This window comes from Solanum lycopersicum, chromosome 11, assembly GCF_036512215.1.
Source record: "Solanum lycopersicum chromosome 11, SLM_r2.1".
Lineage (NCBI taxonomy): Eukaryota > Viridiplantae > Streptophyta > Magnoliopsida > Solanales > Solanaceae > Solanum > Solanum lycopersicum.
In genome coordinates this window covers 37,478,323-37,503,915 of record NC_090810.1, presented here as the reverse complement: position 1 = coordinate 37,503,915, position 25,593 = coordinate 37,478,323, and the positions used below count along the sequence as shown (strand labels likewise).

At 37.8% G+C, this 25,593-nt stretch overlaps 2 protein-coding genes across 2 annotated transcripts; one reads left to right on the top strand and one right to left on the bottom strand.

Moving 5' to 3' along the window:
• Positions 1 to 949: 949 nt before the first annotated feature.
• On the bottom strand, positions 950 to 4,943 carry LOC138339587 (uncharacterized). The gene has a single exon (XM_069291399.1). It carries the CDS (start codon positions 3,831 to 3,833, stop codon positions 1,050 to 1,052), a length of 2,784 nt encoding a protein of 927 aa, XP_069147500.1. The 5' UTR covers positions 3,834 to 4,943; the 3' UTR covers positions 950 to 1,049.
• A 19,163-nt stretch (positions 4,944 to 24,106) lies between these two features.
• LOC138339386 (uncharacterized) lies at positions 24,107 to 25,068 on the top strand. Its single transcript, XM_069290979.1, has 3 exons — positions 24,107 to 24,178; positions 24,275 to 24,758; positions 24,848 to 25,068. Exons 1-3 carry the CDS (start codon positions 24,107 to 24,109, stop codon positions 25,066 to 25,068), a joined length of 777 nt encoding a protein of 258 aa, XP_069147080.1.
• The last annotated feature ends 525 nt before the right edge of the window (positions 25,069 to 25,593 follow it).

Genomic DNA, 25,593 nt, shown 5'->3' with positions numbered 1-25,593 from the left:
ATCGGTCTGAGGATGGAACGCAGTACTAAGGTCCAACCTAGTACCCAATTCCGCATGCAATGTTTTCCAAAACTTAGAAGTAAACTGCGTACCTCTATCTGATATGATGGAGAGTGGAACCCCATGCAACCGAACAATTTCTGAGACATAGATTTTGGCTAACTTCTCTGCATTGTAAGTCACCTTGACCGGAATGAAATGAGCAGACTTAGTTAACCTATCAACAATCACCCAAATAGAGTCATACTTACCCAATGTCTTTGGAAGACCAACCACGAAGTCCATTGCAATTCTCTCCCATTTCCATTCAGGAATGGGCATTCTCTGAAGTGTTCCTCTAGGTCTTTGGTGTTCATACTTTACTTGTTGACAGTTTGGACATTTGGCGATAAAGTTCACAATATCACGCTTCATTCTACTCCACCAAAAGTGTTGCTTTAGGTCACGGTACATCTTGGTTGCACCCGGATGTATCGAATACCTTGAACTATGAGCCTCTGTCAGAATAGTGTTGATCAAATCATCGACGCGGGGTACACATACCCTTCCCTTAATCCTCAAAACACCTTCCTCATCGATTGTCGCTTCTTTAGCCTCTCATTGCAACTACACTTTAGTAGCTCCATCCATCTCCTCTGTCTCAAGTTCAAATCTTTCTGAGTGAAGACATACTGAAGGCTACGGTGATCCGTATAGACCTCACACTTAACCCCATATAAATAGTGTCTCCATTGTTTTAATGCAAACACTACCGCAGCCAATTCCAAATCGTGGGTCGGATAGTTACGTTCATGCACCTTTAATTGCCTTGAAGCATAAGCAATCACACTCTTCTCTTGCATTAGTACTGCACCCAAACAAGAATAGGATGCATCACAATAAATAATGAAGTTCTTACCCTCTACTGGCAAGGTAAGGATAGGTGCGGTAGTCAACAAAGTCTTGAGCTTCTGAAAGGTTTCCTCACATTCATCCGACCATACAAATGGGACATTCTGCTTAGTCAAGTTCGTCAATTGGGAAGCGATAGAAGAGAATCCCTTGACGAATCAGCGGTAGTAGCTAGCTAACCCAACAAAGCTCCTTATTTCTGACACATTAGTAGGTCTTACCCAATTCTTCACTGTCTCAATCTTAGAAGGATCCACCATCACTCCATCCTTAGAAACCACGTGTCCCAAGAAGGACACTGCATCTAGCCAAAACTCACACTTAGAGAACTTGGCATAAAGCTTTTTCTCCCTTAACATTTTCAATACCATTCTCAAATGCTCTTCATGTTCCTTCTTGCTCTTTGAGTATACCAATATATCATCAATAAATACGATCACGAAGAGGTCCAAATATGGCTTAAAAATCCCGTTCATCAAGCTCATGAACGCAGCAGGGGCATTCGTTAGACCAAAAGACATCACTACAAATTCGTAATGCCCATACCTCGTTCGAAAAGCAGTCTTTGGCACATCCGCTGCCCGTATTTTCAATTGATGATAACCGGATCTCAAATCAATCTTAGAGAAGACACAAGCACCTTGTAACTGATCGAACAAGTCATCAATGCGGGGAAGAGGATACTTGTTCTTTATGGTTACCTTGTTTAGTTGTCTGTAGTCTATATACATTCGAAAACTCCCATCCTTCTTCTTTACAAACAAAACCGGAGCACCCCAAGGAGATGCACTTGGTCTAATGAAGCCTTTGTTCAATAACTCTTGAAGTTGTGCTTTTAACTCTCTTAACTCCGCGGGAGCCATTCTATAAGGGGGTATAGAAATGGGGCGAGTACCGGGTTCAAGATCAATACAGAAGTCAATATCCCTATCCGGTGGCATACCAGGAAGATCTGCAGGGAACACATCCAGAAACTCACGAACTACTGAAACCGACTCAATCGAAGGTACTTGGGTAGTGTCATCCTTGAGATGTGCCAAGAAAGCTAAACACCCTTTACTAACCATTTTCTTAGCACGAAGAAAGGAGATGATACGCACCGGATTGGAAGTGTAGTCACCCTCCCACACTAACGGATCTGTCCCAGGCTTGGCTAACGTCACCGTTTTAGCATTACAATCCAAGATCGCAAATTGCGGAGAAAGCCAAGTCATACCCAGAATTACATCAAAATCATCCATTTCTAAGATAACCAAATCTACATAAGTGTTGCTCCCCACAAAGTTTACCAAACAAGACCTATGTACCTTTTCAACTACCACAGACTCACCCACCGGAGTAGAGACACGAATAGGCATATCAAGTAATTCACAATGTAAATTTAGACCATTAGCAAATGAGGAAGATACATAAGAAAACGTGGATCCAGGATCAAACAATACAGAAGCCATGCAATCACAAACCAGAAGATTACCTGTGATGACAGCATCAGATGCCTCCGCTTCAGACCGCCCAGGGAAAGCGTAACAATGGGCCCTATCGTTCGTCTGTCCGTTGCCCCTACCATGTTGTGATGTAGTGGCCCCAGTTTGCCCATTACCTCTGCCGTTTTGGTGACCACCATTACCTCGACCACCACGTCCTCCAGAATAACGGCCTCTACCATGACCACCTCTACCTCTAGCTATTGGGGGTCTATAACTTTGTCTGGGACAATTTTTCCTAATATGTCCAATCTCCCCACATCCATAACATTCTCTGGAGTCAATCATAGGCCCCTCGGAGAAGTGTTGACCGGTCTGAGGTGGTCCCCCAACTACAGTCTGTAGTGAAGACTGAATTGGTCGGACTGAGTAACTTCCCGAACCCTGTCCTCTAGTGTAAGAACCATTAAACTCACCTCCCTTTCGAGGCCTTTTTGATGTCGATGCTGTGGTGAAGTCGTCTGGCTTCACTCCTTCCACTTCTATCACAAAGTCTACCACTTCTTGGAAGGATTTTGCCGTTGCCGCTACCTGTAAGGCCGAAATCCGCAATTCTGACCTCAACCCCTTCACGAACCGGCGAATCCGCTCTTGAGGACTGAAACAGAGTTGAGTGGCATATCTGGATAGTGCACGGAACTTAGCCTCATAAGCATTAACCGACATCCTACCTTGCTCTAGGCTCAGCAACTCATCCCTTTTCCTATCCCTCAAAGTCCGGGGGATATACTTCTCCATAAACAAGCTAGAGAACGAGGCCCAAGTCATAGGTGGTGCCTCTATTGGTTGACACTCAATATGTGACCGCCACCACATTTTGGCGTTCCCTTGAAACTGATAAATCACAAACTCCACACCAAACCGTTCTACTATACCCATCTTGTGTAGTAGCTCGTGACAGACAACCAGAAAATCATAAGCATCCTCCGATTCAGCACCCTTGAAGACTGGAGGTTTCAATTTCAAGAACTTACTGAAAAGTTCATGCTGATCACTTGTCATTATAGGCCCAGTAGTCAGACGTGGAAACGTGCCTATTTCCAATGGAACATCCATGCGGGGATCTATAGTAGCCGCATGTTGTACCTCCGGAGCCTGAGGTGCTGGTGCAGAAAACACTGGAGGTGTCTGGCCCTTATCAGATAACCCGCTAAGATAAGCCAGAACCTGATTGATCATCTTTGGGGTAGGTTGGGGTGGCATTTCCTCATTTTGCACTTGTTCAGTTTCCCCATCCTCCTCTTCTCTTATTACCTCCTCAGTCGGTGGAGGAGTCACTGCCCTAGTATCAGATGGGCTAGGTGCTCGTCCTCTTCCCCTAGAGGACGTCCTCCCACGACCTCTACCACGACCCCTTGCCGCTGTTCTTCCTTGAGCTACAGCCCCAGTGGCTGGCTCAGACGCTTCTTGTCTTGCCGATGTTGGTGTTGGCGTAGTCGTTGCTCTAGTTCTAACCATCTGCGAAAGAGAGTGGAGATGGTCAGATACCAATTCGTATCGCCTAGATACCAATTGGAATCAAGTAGTAGCACGAAAGAAAGAATGAAAGAGTGAAATTTTCCTAAAGTCTTATAGCCTCTCAAGGAAAAGTAAAGGCGTCCCCCTACCGCTCCTTAAGACTCTACTAGACCTGTTCTTGTGTGATGAGACCAACGAACCTAATGCTCTGATACCAAGTTTGTCACGACCCAAATCGGATCGCGACTGGCACCCACACTTACCCTCCTATGTGAGCGAACCAACCAATCTAAACCTTAACATTTCAATGTAATAACAACAGAAAGTAATGCGGAAGACTTAAACTCATTACTAAAAACCAATTCAATAACTATCAATATTCAACATCTATTATTCCCAAAACCTGGAAGTCATCATCACAAGAACATCTACTTTAAACTACTAATTTTAAGAGTTTCTAAGAAGCTAAAAATACATAAGAAGCTAGTCCATGCCGGAAGTTCAAGGCATTAAGACATGAAGGAGAAGATCCAGTCCAAGCTAGAAGCGTTAGCTCACCCTGAAGATCAGGTGTGACGAAGACTGGCTTGAGTTACTGTTGAGTCGAAGATGACGGCACGTTTGCTGCACTCCACAAATAACAAGAAGAAAAACATAAAAGTAGGGGTCAGTACAAAACACGGGTACTGAGTAGATATCATCGGCCAACTCAAAATAGGGAACAGTATATATCAATATTATCGTAAATCGACTATAAAACTCAACATGTAGCAACAACAAGTATTAAAATCATCAATAAGTACCATCAAGTTCATCCATGAGGGCTCAAGCCTCAACACCATACTCATTTGGGAATTAAGTATATTAAGTTGAGTTTATTATCATCTTTCAAGATTCATTATCTTTCCTCCTCTTGTGTCGGTACGTGACACTTCGATCCCCTACTACTATGTGTCGGTACGTGACACTCCGATCCACTAATACTATGTGTCGGAACATGACACTCCGATCCCCTAATTCTATGTGTCGGAACGTGACACTCCGATCCACTAATTCTATGTGTCGGAACGTGACACTCCGATCCACTAATTCTATGTGTCGGAACGTGACACTCCGATCCCCTAATTCTATGTGTCGGAACGTGACACTCCGATCCCCTACATGTGTCAGAACGTGACACTCCGATCCCCTACATGTGTCGGTACGTGACACTCCGATCCCCTACATGTGTCGGAACGTGACACTCCGATCCCCTACATGTGTCGGTACGTGACACTCCGATCCCCTAATTCTATGTGTCGGAACGTGACACTCCGATCCACTAATATCATTCTGTAAATCATCAAGCCTTCTCTATTCCAAGGCATCATCAATCCCATTACTTTAATTCACCAAGCCTTCTTCTATACCAAGGCATCATCATTAATAATGTATATTAAAGTTTCTTTTCAAGATTTGGGATTCAATATTTTCATCATGCTTATCTTATCACAATCACATAATCATATTCATGCAAACATACCATTAAGCATATAGTAGGGTTTACAATACTACCAATACATATCATTCACTATTAAGAGTTTACTTATGAAGCATGAAAACCATAACCTACCTCCACCGAAGAATTGAAATCAAGCAAGTTAATCCTCAAAGCTTGGTGTTTTTCCTCTTCTTCTCGATCGTTTCTCTCTCTCCCTTCTTGTTCTTTCTATTTTCTTATTCAAACCCTCTTTCTTTTACCCTAATTAGTATATAATTAAGAATAAAAGATGGCAATAATACCCCACTAATTAACTTAGGGTTACCTCTTTTAACCCCCAAGAATTTGAGTTATTAATATAAACCCACGAACTTTATAATTAAGGCAAGAATAGTCAAAAACGTCCCTTAAAACTTAACCAGAAATCCGATTCTGCCTGGGATTTGCGCAACCTGTGACGGGCCGTCGTGCCTGCGACGGTCCGTCCTGCAGGTCGTCGCAAAGTTCAGAGAATGGATTTTCACTGAAGTCTCCGTGACGGTCCGTCACGCCTGTGACGGTCCGTCCTGCCATTCCGTCACGAAGTTCAGAGAGTCGATTTTCAGTACCCAATTTCAGATTTTCTAAGTGTTTTGAAACGAGACCCTGCGACGGTCCATCGTGCCCTTGACGGTCCGTCGTGGGGTTCGTCGCTTCTGCCAGTTTTTCCAGAATTGAAGTCTGTTGCTCAAAACGACTAAACAGGTCGTTACACTAAGTGTTTTGAAAGGAGACCCTGCGACGGTCTGTCGCCTCAGCCTGTTTTTCCAGAAATAAAATCTGCTGCTCAAAACGACTAAACAGGTCGTTACATTGTCAATACTAATCATTTGATCCTTTAGTATTCTATTTTCTCTTTGTTATAAAAAAAATAAATATAATTATTTCATTTTAACAACAACAAAATTTATGATGATTAGTTTCACTTTTATTATAAATTATAAAAAGTAATTGAAAAATATATTATTATTTTCATGATGTCATTTTTTGCATATGTAATAATAATTTGTCGTCGTTCTTTTTGCTTTGAAATGTATTTATAATTTGTAGGGAAAATACCCAAGTACCCCCTCAACCTATGCCGGAAATCCCAGAGACACACTTATACTATACTAAGATCCTATTACCCCCCTGAACTTATTTTATATGTAATTTTCTACCCCTTTTTAGCCTACTTGGCACTAGTTCAGAAAAAAAAAGTCAACCATCATTGGGCCCACAAGATAGTGCCACGTAAGCAAAAAAGGGGTACAAAATTATTAATAAAATAAGTTCAGCGGGGTAATAGAACCTTAGTATAGTATAAGTGTGTCTCAGAGATTTCGGGCATAGGTTTAGGGGGTACTTGGGCATTATCCCAAATTTTTATGTAGTCACAATTATTATATTTTCTCTCTTCTTTTTTTGTATTTTCACACCTTATTTTTTTTTTACAAATAAAATCAATACATAATTAGTAATACATTTAATGGCTAATAAACCTATACATTTGAATTATTTATAACTCATATCTCTTCATCTTACTTGTAAATTTTAATACTAAATATGAATCATGACTTTATATGCTTTATTTTTCGTAAATCTTATAAATATTTAATTAATGTTTAAAAAATTATAATAAGCAAATGTAATAATAAAATAAAAGAAAACAATTTTGTTTTGACGAAATCAGAGTTTGGATTGAACATCACTACTCGTAGAAAAGATAGAGAAAATTAAAACATCTAAAATATTTTCAACCTAATACAATATATTGTTATTTCAACATATTATTCCTTATTCCATTTACTTCACCACGGTGAATATTTTGTTCTAATATATAGATATACAAAACAAATAAATATATTTTATATGTTTTTAAAAAGTGTATAATATCACAGACGAGGGGGAATATAAATATTATCTATATATTCGATACTAGCCTAAATATAATATATTTCATATTATTATCTTATAAATATTTCATATAATCGTGCGAAAGCGCGAATAGTTTCACTAGTATAGTAATTAACATAGATTAAAAAAATTAATTAAATTTTTCTTCAAATATAATCAACTAAAAAGATTAGTCTATATAATGGATGTTTTTTTAGAGAAAAAATTATATTGAAATTTAGATATTTTTAAAAATAATTGATGATACGACATTTATAATTATGTCATGAATAACACATTATTTTTTATATTATAATTATTCCAAACAAGAATTAATATATATAGTAAATGGTGAAATTATTTCACTAATTTTAACCATAATTAAAAAATTCAGTTATTTAAATATTATTAATCAAGTGGATATTTCAAAACAAATGAACATATAAAAGATCACTCAGTACCTACTTATCAATTATAATACTTTAAGATAGATGTATTTTATGTATATATTAATTTAGAAGATGTTTAATGTGTATAACTAAAGTATAACATAACTAGGATATATATGTTTTAAAAATTATTTTCATTAAATGTAGAATTTTACTATTTCAACAACTATAATCAAATTTCAATATACTTAGAATTGATAGACTTCGACACATTATAAAAATATATAATTTAATTTTCTTAAAACATAGTAATTAACATAGATTAAAAAAATTAATTAAATTTTTCTTCAAATATAATCAACTAAATAGCTTAGTCTATATAATGGATGTTTTTTTAGAAAAAAAATTATATTGATATTTAGATATTTTAAAAATAATTGATGATACGACATTTATAACTATGTCATGAAAAACACTGTAACGACCTGTTTAGTCGTTTTGAGCAGCAGATTTTATTTCTGGAAAAACTGGCTGAGACGACGAAACCCACGACGGACCGTCCTGGGCCGACTCTCTGAACTTCGTGACGAAGTGGCAGGACGGACCGTCACAGGCATGACGGGCCGTCACAGACTCTTCAGTAAATTTCAGTCTCTGAACTCTGTGACGGAAGCAGCAGGACGGACCGTCGCAGTCACGATGGCCCGTCACAGGTTACGTAATCCCAGGCTGAGTCGGATTTCTTTAAATGTTTTAAGGGACGTTTTAGACTATTCCTGATTATAATTATAAAGTTAGTGGTTGAATAGTAATAATCCAATTTCTTGAGGGTTAAAAGAGATAACCTTGAGTTAATTAGTGGGTTAATTCCTCATCTTTTATACTTAATTATATGATAATTAGGGTAAAAGAAAGGGGGTTTGAATAACAAAAATAGAAAGAACAAAGAGAGAGAGAGGATCGAACGAGAAAGAGGAGAAACGAGAAGAAGAACAAAGCTTTGGGAACTTGCTTGCTTGATCACTTATCTTCGGTGGAGGTAGGTTATGGTTTTTATACTATTCGTAGTTAACTCTTAATAGCGAATTATATGTGTTGGGTTGTATTGTAAAGTCTTCTATATGCTTAATTGTATGCTTGCATGAATGTGATTATATAATTGTGATGAAATAAGCATGATGAAGCTATTGAATACCAAATCTTGAAAACCCCTTGTTAATGATGATGCCTTGGAATAAAAGAAGGCTTGATGAACTAAAGTAATGAGATTGATGATTCCTTGGTATAAAAGAAGGCTTGATGAACTAAAGTAATGAGATTGATGATGCCTTGGTATAAAAGAAGGCTTGATGAACTAAAGTAATGAGATTGATGATGCCTTGGTATAAAAGAAGGCTTGATGAATTAATAGAATGAGATTAGTGGAGCGGGTGTCACGAACCGACACATAGAATTAGGGAATCGGGTATCACGAACCGACATGTAGAATTAGGGGATCGGGTGTCACGAATCGACACGTAGAATTAGGGGATCGGGTGTCATGAAACGACACGTAGAATTAGGGGATCGGGTGTCACGAACCGACACGTAGAATTAGGGGATCGGGTGTCACGAACCGACACGTAGAATTAGGGGATCGGGTGTCACGAACTGACACGTAGAATTAGGGGATCGGGTGTCACGAACCGACACGTAGAACTAGGGGATCGGAGTGTCACGTTCCGACACATAGTAGTAGGGGAGCGGAGTGTCACGTACCGACACAAGAATAAAGGTGATGAATCTTGAAAGTTGTTAATATACTCAATCTAATGAACCTAATTCCCAAATGAGTATGGCATTGAGGCTTGAGTCCTCATGTGTGAACTTGGCGGTACTTATTAACGATCATAGTACTTGTTGTTGCTACATGTTGAGTAATGTAATTGATTTTATGATATGATCTGATATATATTGTTTTCTATTTTGAGTTGGCCGATGATATCTACTTAGTACCCGTGTTTTGTACTGACCCCTGCTTGTATGTTTCTTTCCTTGTTATTTGTGGAGTGCAGCAAACGTGCTGTCGTCTTCAACTCAACCGCAACTCTAGCCAGTCTTCATTACACAGGATTTCAGGGTGAGCTAACGCTTCTAGCTTGGACTGGATCTTCTTCTTCATGTCTCGATGCCTTGAAGTTCCGGCATGGACTAGCTTTTTATTTATTCTAGCTTTCTAGATACTCTTAGCTTTAGTAATTTGAGGATAGATGTTCTTGTGATGATGACTTCCAGATTTTGGGGATAATGATAAGTTTGAGTTTTAGAAGTCGATTATTGATTTTCATTAATGAGTTTAAGTCTTCCACATTATATTGTGTTATTATATTCGAAATGTTTGGTTTTGTATTGATTGGTTCGCTCACATAGGAGGGTAAGTGTGGGTGCCAGTCGCGGCTCGATTTGGGTCGTGATAAACTTGGTATCAGAGCATTAGGTTCGTTGGTCTCATCACACAAGAACGAGTCTAGTAGAGTCTTAAGGAACGGTAGGGGGACACCTTTACTTTTCTTTGAGAGGCTATAAGACTTTAGGAAAATTCCATTCTTTCTTTCTTCCTTTCGTGCTATTACTTGGATCCAATTGGTATCTAGGTGATACAAATTGGTATCTGACCATCTTCACTCTATTTCGCAGATGGTTAGAACTAGAGCAACAACCGCGCCAACATCAACATCGGCAAGACAAGATGCATCTGAGCCAGCCACTGAGACTGTAGCTCAAAGAGGAGCAGTAGTAAGAGGCCGCGGTAGAGGTCGCGGGAGGACGTCCTCTAGAGGAAGAGGACGAGCACCTAGCCCATCTGGTACTAGGGTGGTGACTCCTCCACCGACTGAGGAAGTAGTAAGAGAAGGGGAGGATGGGGAAAATGAAGAAGTACAAAATGAGGAATTACCACCCCAACCTACCCCAGAGATGATCAATCAAGTTCTTGCTTATCTTAGCGAGTTATCTGATCAAGGCCAAGCGCCTCCAGTGTTTTCTATACCATCACCTCAGGCTCCGGAGGTACAACATGCGGCTACTGTGGCTCCCTGCATGGATGCCTCATTGGAAATAGGCACGTTTCCTCGTCTGACTACAGGGCCTATAATGACAAATGATCAGCATGAACTTTTCAGTAAGTTCTTGAAATTTAAACCTCCAGTCTTCAAGGGTGCTGAATCTGAGGATGCCTATGATTTTCTGGTTGACTGTCATGAGCTACTACACAAGATGGGTATAGTAGAACGGTTTGGTGTTGAGTTTGTGACTTATCAGTTTCAAGGGAACGCCAAAATGTGGTGGCGGTCACATGTTGAGTGTCAACCAACAGAGGCACCACCTATGACTTGGGCATCATTCTCTAGCTTGTTTATGGAGAAGTATATCCCTCGGACTTTGAGGGATAGGAAAAGAGATGAGTTCTTGAGCCTAGATCAAGGTAAGATGTCGGTTACTGCATATGAGGCTAAGTTTCGTGCATTATCCAGGTATGCCACCCAACTTTGTTTCAGTCCACAAGAGCGCATTTGCCGTTTTGTGAAGGGGTTGAGGTCAGAATTGCGGATTTCAGCCTTACAGGTAGCGGCTACGGCGAAATCTTTTCAAGAAGTGGTAGACTTCGTGATAGAGGTAGAGGGAGTGAAGCCAGATGACTTCACTATGGCAACGACATCAAAGAGGTTTCGAAAGGGAGGGAGTTTAATGGTTCTTACTCTAGAGGACAGGGTTCAGGAGGTTACTCAGTCCGACCAATTCAGTCTTCACTACAGACTGTAGTTGGGGGTCCACCTCAGACCGGTCAACACTTCTCTGAGAGACCCATGCTTGACTCCAGAGAGTGTTATGGATGTGGGAAGACTGGACACATTAGGAGGAATTGTCCAAAAAAGAGTTATAGACCCCCAATAGCTAGAGGTAGAGGTGGTCATGGTAGAGGCCGTTATTCTGGAGGACGTGGTGGCCGAGGTAATGATGGTCATCAAAACGGCCGGGGTGACGGACAAATGGGAACTACTGCAGCACAAACTGTTAGAGGCAACGAACAAACTGGTGATAGGGCCCATTGTTACGCTTTCCCTGGGCGGTCGGAAGCGGAGACATCAGATGCTGTTATCACAGGTAATCTTTTGGTTTGTGATTGTATGACTTCTGTATTATTTGACCCTGGCTCTACATTTTCATATGAATCTTGTTCATTTGCTACTGGTCTTAATTTACATTACGAATTGCTTGACATGCCTATTGGTGTTTCTACTCCGGTGGGTGAGTCTGTGATAGTTGAAAAAGTATATAGGTCTGGTCTGGTGACTTTTGTGGGGAGCAATACTTATGTAGACTTGGTTATCTTAGAAATAGTTGATTTTGATGTAATTCTGGGTATGACTTGGCTTTCTTCAAATTTTGTGATCTTGGATTGTAATGCTAAAACCGTGACGTTAGCCAAGCCTGGGACAGATCCGTTAGTGTGGGAGGGTGACTACACTTCCAATCCGGTTCGTATCATCTCCTTTCTTCGTGCTAAGAAAATGGTTAGTAAGGGTTGTTTAGCGTTCTTTGCACATCTCAGGGATGATACTACCCAAGTACCTCCAATTGAGTCGGTTTCGATAGTTCGTGAATTTTTAAATGTGTTTCGCGCAGACCTTCTGGGTATGCCACCGGATAGAGATATTGACTTCTGCATTGATCTTGAACCGGGTACTCGCCCCATTTCTATACCCCCTTATAGAATGGCTCCCGCGGAGTTAAGAGAGTTAAAGGCCCAACTTCAAGAGTTGTTAAGTAAATGTTTCATTAGACCAAGTGCATCCCCTTGGGGTTCTCCGGTGTTATTTGTGAAGAAGAAGGATGGGAGTTTTCGGATGTGCATAGACTACCGGCAGTTGAACAAGGTAACTATTAAGAACAAGTATCCCATTCCTCGCATACATGACTTGTTCGATCAATTACAAGGTGCTTGTGTCTTCTCTAAGATTGACTTGAGATCCGGTTATCATCAATTGAAAATACGGGCAACGGATGTGCCAAAGACTGCTTTTCGGACCAGGTATGGGCATTACGAATTTGTAGTGATGTCTTTTGGTCTTACGAATGCCCCTGCTGCTTTCATGATCTTGATGAACGGGATTTTTAAGCCATATCTGGATCTCTTTGTGATCGTATTTATTGATGATATATTGGTATACTCAAAGAGCAAGAAGGAACATGAGGAGCACTATAGAATTGTATTGGAAATGTTGAGGGAGAAAAAGCTTTATGCCAAATTCTCCAAGTGTGAGTTTTGGCTAGATGCAGTGTCCTTCTTGGGGCATGTGGTTTCTAAGGATGGGGTGATGGTGGATCCTTCTAAGATTGAGACAGTGAAGAATTGGGTAAGACCTACTAATGTGTCAGAAATAAGGAGCTTTGTTGGTTTAGCTAGCTATTACCGTCGATTTGTCAAGGGATTCTCTTCCATTGCTTCCCAATTGACGAACTTGACTAAACAGAATGTTCCATTTGTATGGTCGGACGAGTGTGAAGAAAGCTTTCAGAAACTCAAGACCTTGTTGACTACTGCACCAATCCTTACCCTGCCAGTGGAAGATAAAAATTTCATTGTCTATTGTGATACATCCTATTCGGGTTTGGGTGAAGTGCTAATGCAGGAGAAGAACGTAATTGCTTATGCTTCAAGGCAATTAAAGGTGCACGAACGTAATTATCCAACCCATGATTTGGAATTGGCTGCGGTAGTGTTTGCCTTAAAACAATGGAGACACTATCTATATGGGGTGAAGTGTGAAGTGTACACAGATCATCGTAGCCTACAGTATGTCTTTACTCAAAAAGATTTGAATTTAAGACTATGGAGATGGATGGAACTACTGAAGGACTACGATATCACTATCTTGTATCATCCGGGAAAGGCTAATGTTGTGGCAGATGCCCTAAGTAGAAAGGCAGGGAGCATGGGCAGTTTAGCCCACTTACAAGTTTCTAGACGCCCATTGGCTAGAGAGGTTTAGACTCTGGCTAACGACTTTATGAGGTTAGAAGTAAATGAGAAGGGAGGATTTTTGGCCAGTGTGGAGGCGAGATCTTCTTTTCTTGACAAGATCAAGGGAAAACAATTTGATGATGAGAAACTAGGCCGAATTCGGGATATGGTGTTGCGAGGAGAGGCTAAAGAAGCAATAATGGATGAGAAAGGTGTTTTGAGAATTAAGGGAAGGGTATGTGTGCCCCGTGTTGATGATTTGATCTACACTATTCTTACAGAGGCTCATAGCTCCGGATATTCTATACATCCTGGTGCAACCAAGATGTATCGTGACCTAAAGCAACATTTTTGGTGGAGTAGGATGAAGGGTGACATTGTGGATTTTGTTGTCAAATGTCCAAATTGTCAGCAAGTAAAGTATGAACACCAGAGGCCCGGAGGAATACTTCAGAAAATGCCCATACTTGAATGGAAGTGGGAGAGAATTGCAATGGACTTCGTGGTTGGTCTTCCAAAGACATTGGGGAAGTTTGACTCTATTTGGGTAATCGTTGATAGGTTAACTAAGTCTGCTCACTTCATTCCAGTCAAGGTGACCTACAACGCAGAGAAGTTAGCCAAAATCTATATCTCAGAAATCGTTCGATTGCACGGAGTTCCACTCTCCATCATATCAGATAGAGGTACGCAGTTTACTTCTAAGTTTTGGAGAACATTGCATGCTGAATTATGTACTAGGTTGGACCTTAGTACTGCATTTCACCCTCAGACCGATGGTTAGTTTGAGCGAACGATTTAAGTGTTGGAGGATATACTTCGTGCATGTCTGATAGAATTTGGTGGTCATTGGGATAACTTCTTACCCTTAGCGGAGTTTTCATACAATAATAGCTATCACTCAAGTATTGATATGGCCCCATTCGAGGCATTGTATGGGAGAAGATGTAGGTCTCCCATTGGTTGGTTTAATGCGTTTGAGGTTAGACCTTGGGGTACTGACCTTTTGAGGGATTCATTGAAGAAAGTGAAATCTATTCAAGAAAAGCTTTTAGCGGCTCAAAGCAGGCAGAAAGAATATGCGGATCGAAAGGTTAGAGACATGGAGTTTATGGAGGGTGAGCAAGTCTTGCTGAAGGTGTCGCCCATGAAAGGGGTGATGCGGTTTGGTAAGCGAGGTAAGCTAAGACCAAGGTATATTGGTCCATTTGAAGTTCTGAAGTGCGTGGGGAAGGTAGCTTATGAATTAGCCTTGCCCCCAGGACTGTCAGGGGTGCATCCGGTATTCTATGTGTCTATGTTGAAAAGATACCATGGGGATGGAAACTATATTATTCGTTGGGATTCAGTCTTGTTCGATGAGAATTTGTCTTATGAGGAGGAGCCTGTTGCTATTTTAGATAGAGAAGTTCGCAAGTTGAGGTCAAGGGAAATTGCATCTATCAAAGTTCAATGGAAGAATCGACCCGTTGAAGAAGCCACTTGGGAGAAAGAGGCTGACATGCAAGAAAGATACCCACATCTGTTTACAGATTTAGGTACTCCTGTTCGCCCTTGTTTTTCTTCTTGTGATCGTTCGGGGACGAACGATGGGTAAATTGGTATCTATTGTACGACCTGTTTAGTCGTTTTGAGCAGCAGATTTTATTTCTGGAAAAACTGGCTGAGACGACGGAACCCACGACGGACCGTCATGGGCACAACGGACCGTCGACGGTGTCTCGTTCCAAAATACTTAGAATTCTGAAAATTGGGTACTGAAATCGACTCTCTGAACTTCGTGACGAAGTGGCAGGACGGACCGTCACAGGCATGACAGGCCGTCACAGACTCTTCAGTAAATTTCAGTCTCTGAACTCTGTGACGGAAGCAGCAGGACGGACCGTCGCAGTCACGACGGCCCGTCACAGGTTGCGTAATCCAGGCTGAGTCAGATTTCTTTAAATGTTTTAAGGGACGTTTTGGACTATTCCTGATTATAATTATAAAGTTAAAGGTTGAATAGTAATAATCCAATTTCTTGAGGGTTAAAAGAGATAACCTTGAGTTAATTAGTGGGTTAATTCCTCATCTTTTATACTTAATTATATGATAATTAGGGTAAAAGAAAGGGGGTTTGAATAACAAAAATAGAAAGAACAAAGAGAGAGAGAGGATCGAACGAGAAAGAGGAGAAACGAGAAGAAGAACAAAGCTTTGGGAACTTGCTTGCTTGATCACTTATCTTCGGTGGAGGTAGGTTATGGTTTTTATACTATTCGTAGTTAACTCCTAATAGCGAATGATATGTGTTGGTTTGTATTGTAAAGTCTTCTATATGCTTAATTGTATGCTTGCATGAATGTGATAATATAATTGTGATGAAATAAGCATGATGAAACTATTGAATCCCAAATCTTGAAAACTCCTTGTTAATGATGATGCCTTGGTATAAAAGAAGGCTTGATGAACTAAAGTAATGAGATTGATGATGCCTTGGTATAAAAGAAGGCTTGATGAACTAAAGTAATGAGATTGATGATGCCTTGGTATAAAAGAAGGCTTGATGAACTAAAGTAATGAGATTGATGATGCCTTGGTATAAAAGAAGGCTTGATGAATTAATAGAATGAGATTAGTGGAGCGGGTGTCACGAACCGACACGTAGAATTAGGGGATCGGGTGTCACGAACCGACACGTAGAATTAGGGGATCGGGTGTCACGAACCGACACGTAGAATTAGGGGATCGGGTGTCACGAACCGACACGTAGAATTAGGGGATCGGGTGTCACGAACCGACACGTAGAATTAGGGGATCGGGTGTTACGAACCGACACGTAGAATTAGGGGATCGGGTGTCACGAACCGACTCGTAGAATTAGGGGATCGGGTGTCACGAACCGACACGTAGAACTAGGGGATCGGAGTGTCACGTTCCGACACATAGTAGTAGGGGAGCGGAGTGTCACGTACCGACACAAGAATAAAGGTGATGAATCTTGAAAGTTGTTAATATACTCAATCTAATGAACCTAATTCCCAAATGAGTATGGTATTGAGGCTTGAGTCCTCATGTGTGAACTTGGCGGTACTTATTAACGATCATAGTACTTGTTGTTGCTACATGTTGAGTAATGTAGTTGATTTTATGATATGATCTGATATATTTTTTTTTCTATTTTGAGTTGGCCGATGATATCTACTCAGTACCCGTGTTTTGTACTGACCCCTACTTGTATGTTTTTTTCCTTGTTATTTGTGGAGTGCAGCAAACGTGCCGTCGTCTTCAACTCAACCGCAACTCTAGCCAGTCTTCATTACACCGGATTTCAGGGTGAGCTAACGCTTCTAGCTTGGACTGGATCTTCTTCTTCATGTCTCGATGCCTTGAAGTTCCGGCATGGACTAGCTTTTTATTTATTCTAGCTTTCTAGATACTCTTAGCTTTAGTAATTTGAGGATAGATGTTCTTGTGATGATGACTTCCAGATTTTGGGGATAATGATAAGTTTGAGTTTTAGAAGTCGATTATTGATTTTCATTAATGAGTTTAAGTCTTCCGCATTATATTGTGTTATTATATTCAAAATGTTGGGTTTTGTATTGATTGGTTCGCTCACATAGGAGGGTAAGTGTGGGTGCCAGTCGCGCCTCGATTTGGGTCGTGACAAACACATTATTTTTTATATTATAATTATTCCAAACAAGAATTAATATATATAGTAAATGGTGAAATTATTTCACTAATTTTAACCATAATTAAAAAATTGAGTTATTTAATTATTATTAATTTAGTGCATATTTCAAAACAAATGAATATATAAAAGATCACTCAATACCTACTTATCAATTATAATACTTTAAGATAGATGTATTTTATGTATATATTAATTTACAAGATGTTTAATGTGTATAACTAAAGTATAACATAACTAGGATATATATGTTTTAAAAATTATTTTCATTAAATGTAGAATTTTAATATTTCAACAACTATAATCAAATTTCAATATACTTAGAATTGATAGACTTCGACACATTATAAAAATATATAATTTAATTTTCTTAAAACATAGTAATCAAATATGTAGTTTAAATTTTTAAATATTTTGTTTAATTTTTAAATATGTAGTTGTAAATACGTAGTTTAATTTTTTTAAACATAAACTTTAAATATATAGTTTGATTTTTCAAAACATAATAATTAACAAATATGCAATTTTTCAATATTAATGTGTATCTTGGGTTGTTTTTAAATAAGATCGACACTTATGAACCATATGATTTTTATAGTTTCTTTAGTGTGTTATTGTCTATCAAATTTAAAGTATTATGAGTTTTGATTGTTATTATTAAATTATTTTATATTATATATAAAAAAAAGTATTTAAAATGTAATTGAAATAATTATTTAAATAGGTAATTTAAATTTATTTATATAATAAATGCAATAAAATTACTTAATTTTAGAAATTGTTAATCAGTTCAAAACAAATATTAATTTGAAAGGAAAATAATAATAATAATAATAATAGTCTGACTACAACTATGTATACTTAATATTTTATCATATCATTTAATAGCAAACATTTTCTTTTTTAAAAATAACAAATAATACTAATAAAGAAAGTAAATTAATTCATATTCACTGATTGAAAACTTGAGTTTCAAAAAAAATTAAATAAGTGTAGAAGGGAAAGTTACATCATTTCTTAATGTAGGAGGTAATTAATTTTTTATTATTCTATATATTGCCTTTTTTTTTTCTCCTCACAATATTTAAATTTTTTTTTAAGGTATAACTTACATAAATCTCACAGTGTAACTAGTAAATTACATCATATTCCTACAATTTTTCTAATTATAAACTTTGGATACATTAATTCATAATCTGAATATAGTAATTCTAATTCAAGAAGAATTCTTTTGTTGCGCTAAAAATGAAATAAAATCTGAAAATATAATTAAATTCCATAGATTACCCCTATGACAAATTCAGAACGAAGAAATTCAAATTTTCAATTCCCCCCCCCCCCTCTCATGTTCAGTAAAGAAACCTTTCATGTAGGGGTGTGCATTCGATTTTTCAGTTTTAATTTTATGATTTTTGATATTGTAAAAGTGTAACCCAATGCAATCCAAAATATTTAGTCTCTTAAATAAACTTTCTAATATAAATCATAAGCAAAACTCAAAACACAATACTTATAATTATACCTAATATAGATGTAATTCAAACATAAAATATTAATATAATCATCATGAAAGACAATAACTATATATATATATATATATATATATATATATATATATATATATATATATATAGAGAGAGAGAGAGAGAGAGAGAGAGAGAGAGAGAGAGAGAGTCCCCTTGAACTTTTCTGAAAAGTCAGTTACACTCTCAAACTATTGTGATGACCTATTACACACCTATATTATTTAAAAGCAATTCTTTTACCCCCTAAAACTGATGTGGAAAAATAAAATAAAATAAAATAAATCATGCGCGTCGGATAATTGTTTAAGTAAAAAAATAATTAAAAATCAAAATTCTCCTTATAGCTCACCCCCACATCTCTTCTTCTTCTACCCCACCCCCACATCTCTTCTTCTTCTTCATATCCCACCTTTTCATCTTCTTCACACCCAAATATACTTAAATGAATCAGTAACAAGAAGCAATGTAGTAACAAGTTACCTCAAAAATATCTTTTTTTACCTACAAACCTCCCAACAAGAAATCAAAATAGTAATACTTGTCTTAAGATTTATGGGTTTTGATTTGTGTTTGTTCTGTCATCGGATGGTAAAATTAAAGTTTGGAGGTTCTCAATTGTGGAACTATGGTGATACTTTTTAGAAAACTAGATGAACAATCGATTGAAAATGGGAAGAAAATTACTTTCTTATAATCTTTTAAGAAACCTCCATAAAAAAAATAGAAAGTAAAAAATGTGTTCATATTTGAAAAATATTTGCAATTGGATCTCGATTTTCATGGTCAATCAATGGAAGAAACTGAAAGGGTCTTCTTAAGGTTCATTTTGAAAAGAAAGAAATTCTTTCACCATACGAATCAACTTCGAATTTTGAAAAATTTTCTTGGCAGCCATTGTACAAAGCTTCTTGTTCGCAATTTTGCAATTAAGAAGATATAATTATTAGAGAATTTTACTATTTAATTAGAAACTAATTAATGTGAAATATATCTAACAAAAGAAAAGTTAATTAATAAAGAAAAACACAAAAAAATATATTAAAAAAATTATAATTTCTGACATGACGCTGACGTATCACTGATGTGACAGTGAGTGTAATACACCACATAATGTGAGAGTAGTGTTACACCTCGTAGTGGGTATTAAATTCACTTTTTAGTAGTAAAGATGTGTAATAGGTCGTCATAATAGCTTAAGTTTGTAACTGACTTTTCAGAATAAATTCAGGGGAAATTTATGTTATATATACATATATATATATATATATATATATATATATATATATATATATGTATATATCAATTTTTTGGTTTTATTTTTAAAATCCGAAGCCATGCCAAAAAACCAAACAAAGTAATTTAGTAATCCAAAACCAATTTGAAGAACCAAAAAACCAAAAAACCAATCCAAATAAAAATTTGATTTGGTTATTCGATTTAATCCGAATAGTGCACACCCCTACTTTCAAGTTTGATTGAAAAACTTTTAGCAAAACTTAAGTATTCAGTGAAATCCATGTGTTTGACATGAGTATTTTTTTTAATTCTTTCTCCTCTTTGGTTCAAGATGGTGAGTGGTGATGAAATTTGATGACTTGTATAAGTTGGGGTCGCGGATCGCCCATGTGGACCGCTGTTTTATGTCTTATCCAATTAATTAATTAATTTGGATAGTTTCTTTTAAAATGATAAGACAGAACTCTTTAAAAGACTCCAAGCGGGAGTATTTTGAATGAAACATGAAAAAGTACAGAAGAGGAAAATGTGAGAAACAACAGAAAAAAATATAGCGATCCTAGACAAATCAATCAACACACAAAGAAGACTTCTAGTCTGTGAACAAAGATCTTTGTTTCCTAGTGATTCAAAGAGGGACTTGAGTTCAATCCTGTCAAGGAAGCAAAATTAACGACTTCGGCTGCAAATTATAAGGTACTCATCTTCATGTTAGTTTGCCTTATAATTCCTTCATCTAGGGATGATCTACTAAGTTGCTATAAAAAAAGAAAAGAATATAGAAATAAGATAGAAACACATATATTTTTGAAAATAATAATAAAATTTTTAAAACATTTTTGACTATGTGAAATAGCAAAGTATGTAGTTGAAATACGAAAGTAAGTGTAACTTGACTATTTCTCATATTTTTCTGATATTCATATAAAATTTTACTACGTAATGACCTGATCTGACTCACCTATTGTTTTACTACTAAATATTTTTCTATTTCTACAGTCATAAAGCAAAGTTCATTGAGGCGATTATTCAAGATTTATTGAGTACATTAAACCACGAATATATGGACATTGCATGACATCCAGTAGGAATGAATTCTTGTGTTAGTGAACTGATCAATAAGTTGTCATGTACGTTTTCATGGACGGTGTCAATAAATACCATATATGTTGGAATTTAGAGCGTGGGAGGTGTTGGTAAAACCACCTTAGCAAAAACCATCTTCAAACCAAATTTCTCCAAATTTTGATAGTAGCTTTTTTCTTGATGTTGGATCACTAGTGTAACACCTCGTACACCAAAATAGCTAGGATTAAACAATGAAACTAATAATAGTTATTTTTGGAAAGAATAGGAAAAATATGAAAAAAATTTCAAGTGTAAAAGTGAGTTTTTGGTCATTTTAAAACGACCACAACTTCTAGATCAAGATGAGTTAGGGTCAGTTTATTATATAGTTGAAAAGACCTTGGAGATATCATTCCAACTCTCTCGAGTTTCGCATTTTCAATATCGTATGAGGGAGATATGCCTATTGGAAGTTGGGCTGTTGGATTGAGAAAAATCCAATTCCAATTTTAGTAAGGGTAAATTGGTCTTTTCACCCATTATTTCCTAATTTGTTTTAAGAGTTTATTAGGGGTAAAACTAATCCTAAAATCAGTTTTAAAACAGTTGAATACGCTTAGGGTTTGGGAGAAAAGAGAAGAGAAGAAGGGGAAAGGAGAAGAGGCTAAGAACTCATTAGGAACGTCAAGATCTTCGAGTGGAATTCGTTGGGGGTCATCCCTATAAGGTATGTGAGATCTTTCTGTGTTGGGTTCTTTCACCCACACACCAATGTGTTTAATTCAGTGCATTTTGAAGTAGATTGAATGATGAACATCGAAGTTCTTGATGAAAAATTATTGGATTTTTGTTGGATGAGTTGGATTATACCTTTAATTGTGTTGATTTGTGTTTTTGGGATATTTTACGAGTCTAGTCGATTGGGTATTGAGAATATTAGTGATCTTAAGTGTTTGGGGAAATTTTTATGGGAGTTTAGGAGGTTTAGAGATGAAAATCGAAGAAGAAAAATTGAAAATCTTATCTGATAGGCCCTGGGGAGTTGCGTTAACCAGAGCCACTCAGGACAAACTCTGTTCATCAGGCTCTGGCCCACCGCGCCAGCAGAGTGCCTGAGGACAATGTCTTTTCGTCAGGCTTTGGCGTCCCGCTCCCCCCATCTTTTCGTAGTAGTTCCTAAGTGATGTACATCTGTTTGTTGGTTGATTCCATCACTCTAAAGTACATCTAAACTATATGAAATCATCCATAAAAATGAGATCATGATTCTTGAATCCATAATCCAATTCAAGGAAAGTTAAGATCAAAGTCAAAGAAGTTAAGAGTTAAGTGTAAAGGTTAAGAAGCAAGTCAAAGTGAGTTCTAAAAGTTTCCAAGAGTCTTTAACAAACCTTTTTAACTTGTTTTAAGACTCAAGTTACAAGTTAAGCAGGATTAAAGAGTTGAGTTCGTTCTCAAAAGTTAAAAGAGGACTAAGTAATCCCTAATTGTGGCAAATATTTTTTCACTTGAATAAGTATTGAGCCTTCGGGCTAGTTTTCAGACAGAAGTAATAACTTTATAAAATGAAGCAAGCGGGGAAACTATGATTTCCAAGAGAGCTTCTAAAGCTAAGTTTTGAGCACTAATGTCAAGCCATAGAATCAGTATGTTTTAAAAACATAAGCGCTAGTATATTTTGGGAGTAGTATTGAACATCGAATGTGGGGATGCAAGTTGTCCTTATAGCCATTATGGGTAGAAAAGGGTCATACTTTTTAAATGAATCATGTTTACAGTTTACTAATGGATCCATTAGGCAGTTGAGTATCTTATACTTTGGCAAGGTTTGGATGACCGGGCAGCATGGGCCAAGTAACGTTGTATCATCACTATAGCTCTTAAGTGATGGTTGTAAGTTAGAATAACAGTTAATTGTATTTTTACATACGTCTCAGAGATTTATTGTATCCATGTATATGTTCAGAGTTTACAACATGTTTTAGTCACCTTTTATTTATATTGCATTTACTTTTAAATTGTATTATATTGAATTGAGTAGTTATTCATGAGTCGAACAACGCCAAGGTAAGTGTTCCTTTTTACTTCTTTTCTAGCTTAAGTGTTGTTTTAGCATTCCAACTCGCATACTCGTACATTTAATGTGCTGATGTCAGTTGACCAACACGTGGATTGACATTCGACGCAACATTGATCAAGTGAGCAGCTCAGAGTCAGTTGGTGAGCCTGCCTTCATTCCGGAGGACATCTTTAGTTTAGATATTTGTTAAGTATTCAGTAGGGGTCCTACACCAACATCCAACTTTGTATTAGAGGCTTCATAAAAAAATGATATTAGTTTTTCTTAGTCTTTCCTTTTCACTTGTAATTGACTAAGACTTGGGTTGCCACTTTGGCTAATTACTTTCATTAAAGTTATTTATGAGATCATATCTTGTGTTAAGTCTTCTGCTGAGTTAAGTAATCTAGACCAAGGGTCCGCTCAAGGCCAACAATGGTCATTGGGTGCCGGCCACGTCCAAGGTGTAGGCTGGGGCATGACAAACTTGGTATCATAGCACAGAGTTCAAGAGTCATAGGAAGTCTATGAAGTCGTGTTTGTAGAGTCTTAGTCATTGGTGTGAAACGTGCCACATATATGATTAGGAGGCTACAACATTTAGTAATCCCTCACTTCTTTCATATCCTTTTTTCGTGCATTAAAGTTTATCTCTATAAAGTTTCCCTCTAATTCATGTTTGCGCATGTTTCAGATCATCATGCCTTCACGAAGAGTAGTCAGAGGTCGATCAACCAGAAGGAATGTTGAGGAACCAGAGGTGCCTAATGCACAAAACGTGCAACCTCAAGGGGAAGTCACCAATGCTGAGTTCCGCAAGACTATTGAATGCTAAGCCAAGCAGTGAATAACCAAGTCGGGCAACAAAGGGGAGCTCGACAAGAAGGGTATAACACTTCGAGGATTTGGGAATTCTTGAGGATGAATCCCCCAAGCTTCACTGGTTCGAGTAACACTGAGAATCCGGAGAACTTTATGGAAGAGTTGAAGAAGGTATTTGATGTGATGCATGTGATTGATGCTGAGAGAGTTGAACTTGCTGCATATCAACTAAAAAATGTGTCTAGGAATTGGTTCGATCAGTGAAAGGAGGAAAGAGATGAGGATGCACCACATTCGAGTTGGGCTTGCTTTGAAGATGCTTTCTTGGAGCGTTTCTTTCCCCGGGAACTGAAGAAAGAAAAGGTACGAGAGTTCCTTACTCTGAAACAAGACTTCTTGAGTATTCATGAATATGGTTTGAAGTTCAACCAACTATTTCGCTATGCTTCTAATATGGTTAAGGATATGAGGAGTAGAATAAACTTATTTGTGGTTGGCTTGGGTCGTGCATCAAGCAGAGAAGGAAGATTTGCCATGATGATTGGGGACATGGACATTTCAAGTTTAATGATCTATGTGCAGCAGGTAGAGGAAGAGAAGCTTAGCGATAAAAGGAGTTCAAGAGAAAGAGAGCTAAGACGGGGAATGAGTTCGGGCAGCAGAAGCATGATTCCATCCAGTCGTCCTTCCAACAAAAACAGAAGGGGTCCTGCACCATCCCCTGTTAGTGCACCTGCACCTAAGAATAAGAGTGAGCACTTTGGCACAGGGAGGTAGTAACCCTCTTGCCTGCACCGTGTGGTAGAAATTGCTCCGGCATTTGTCGTAAAGGCTCCACAGGTTGTTTCAAGTTCGATCAGACTGGGTATTTAATGAGAGAGTGTCCAAAGAGCATGCAAGGCGGTGGTAATGGGGGAAATAGAGCTCAGTATTCATTAGTTGCTCCACTAGACAGGGTTGCAACTAGGGGAGCTACTTCTGGTTGGCGGAGGAACAAACCACTTGTATGCTCAATAATTGCCAAGAACATGAGAATTCGCCAGATGTTGTCACTGGTATAATTAGAGTCTTTGACTTTTTTAGTTTATGCATTGTTAGACCCAGGAGAGAGTTTGTCTTTTTAACTCCTTATGTTGCTATGAACTTTGAAAGTATTCCTGAGCAACTTAGCGAACCATTCAGTGTTTTCACACTTGTTGGTGAACCCATTCTATCAGAAAGAGTCTATTAAGATGATCCTATTTACTTCAGTCACAATAGTACCATGACTGATTCAATAAAGTTAGACTGATATATTTTAATGTCATTCTAGGTATGGACTGACTCCAATGGATGTTATATATCCATAGATTGCAGAACTCGAGTTATCAAGTTTCAAATCCCAAATGAGCCAGTCATAGAGTTGAGTAGTAGTTCAGAGTGCCTAAGGGTCGTTTTATTTTGTACCTTAAGGCTAGTTTTCAGAAAGAAGTAATAGCTTTATAAAATGAAGCAAGCGAGGAAACTATGATTTCCAAGAGAGCTTTTAAAGCTAAGTTTTGAGCACTAATTACAAATCACAAAATCAGTAATATTTTAAAAACATA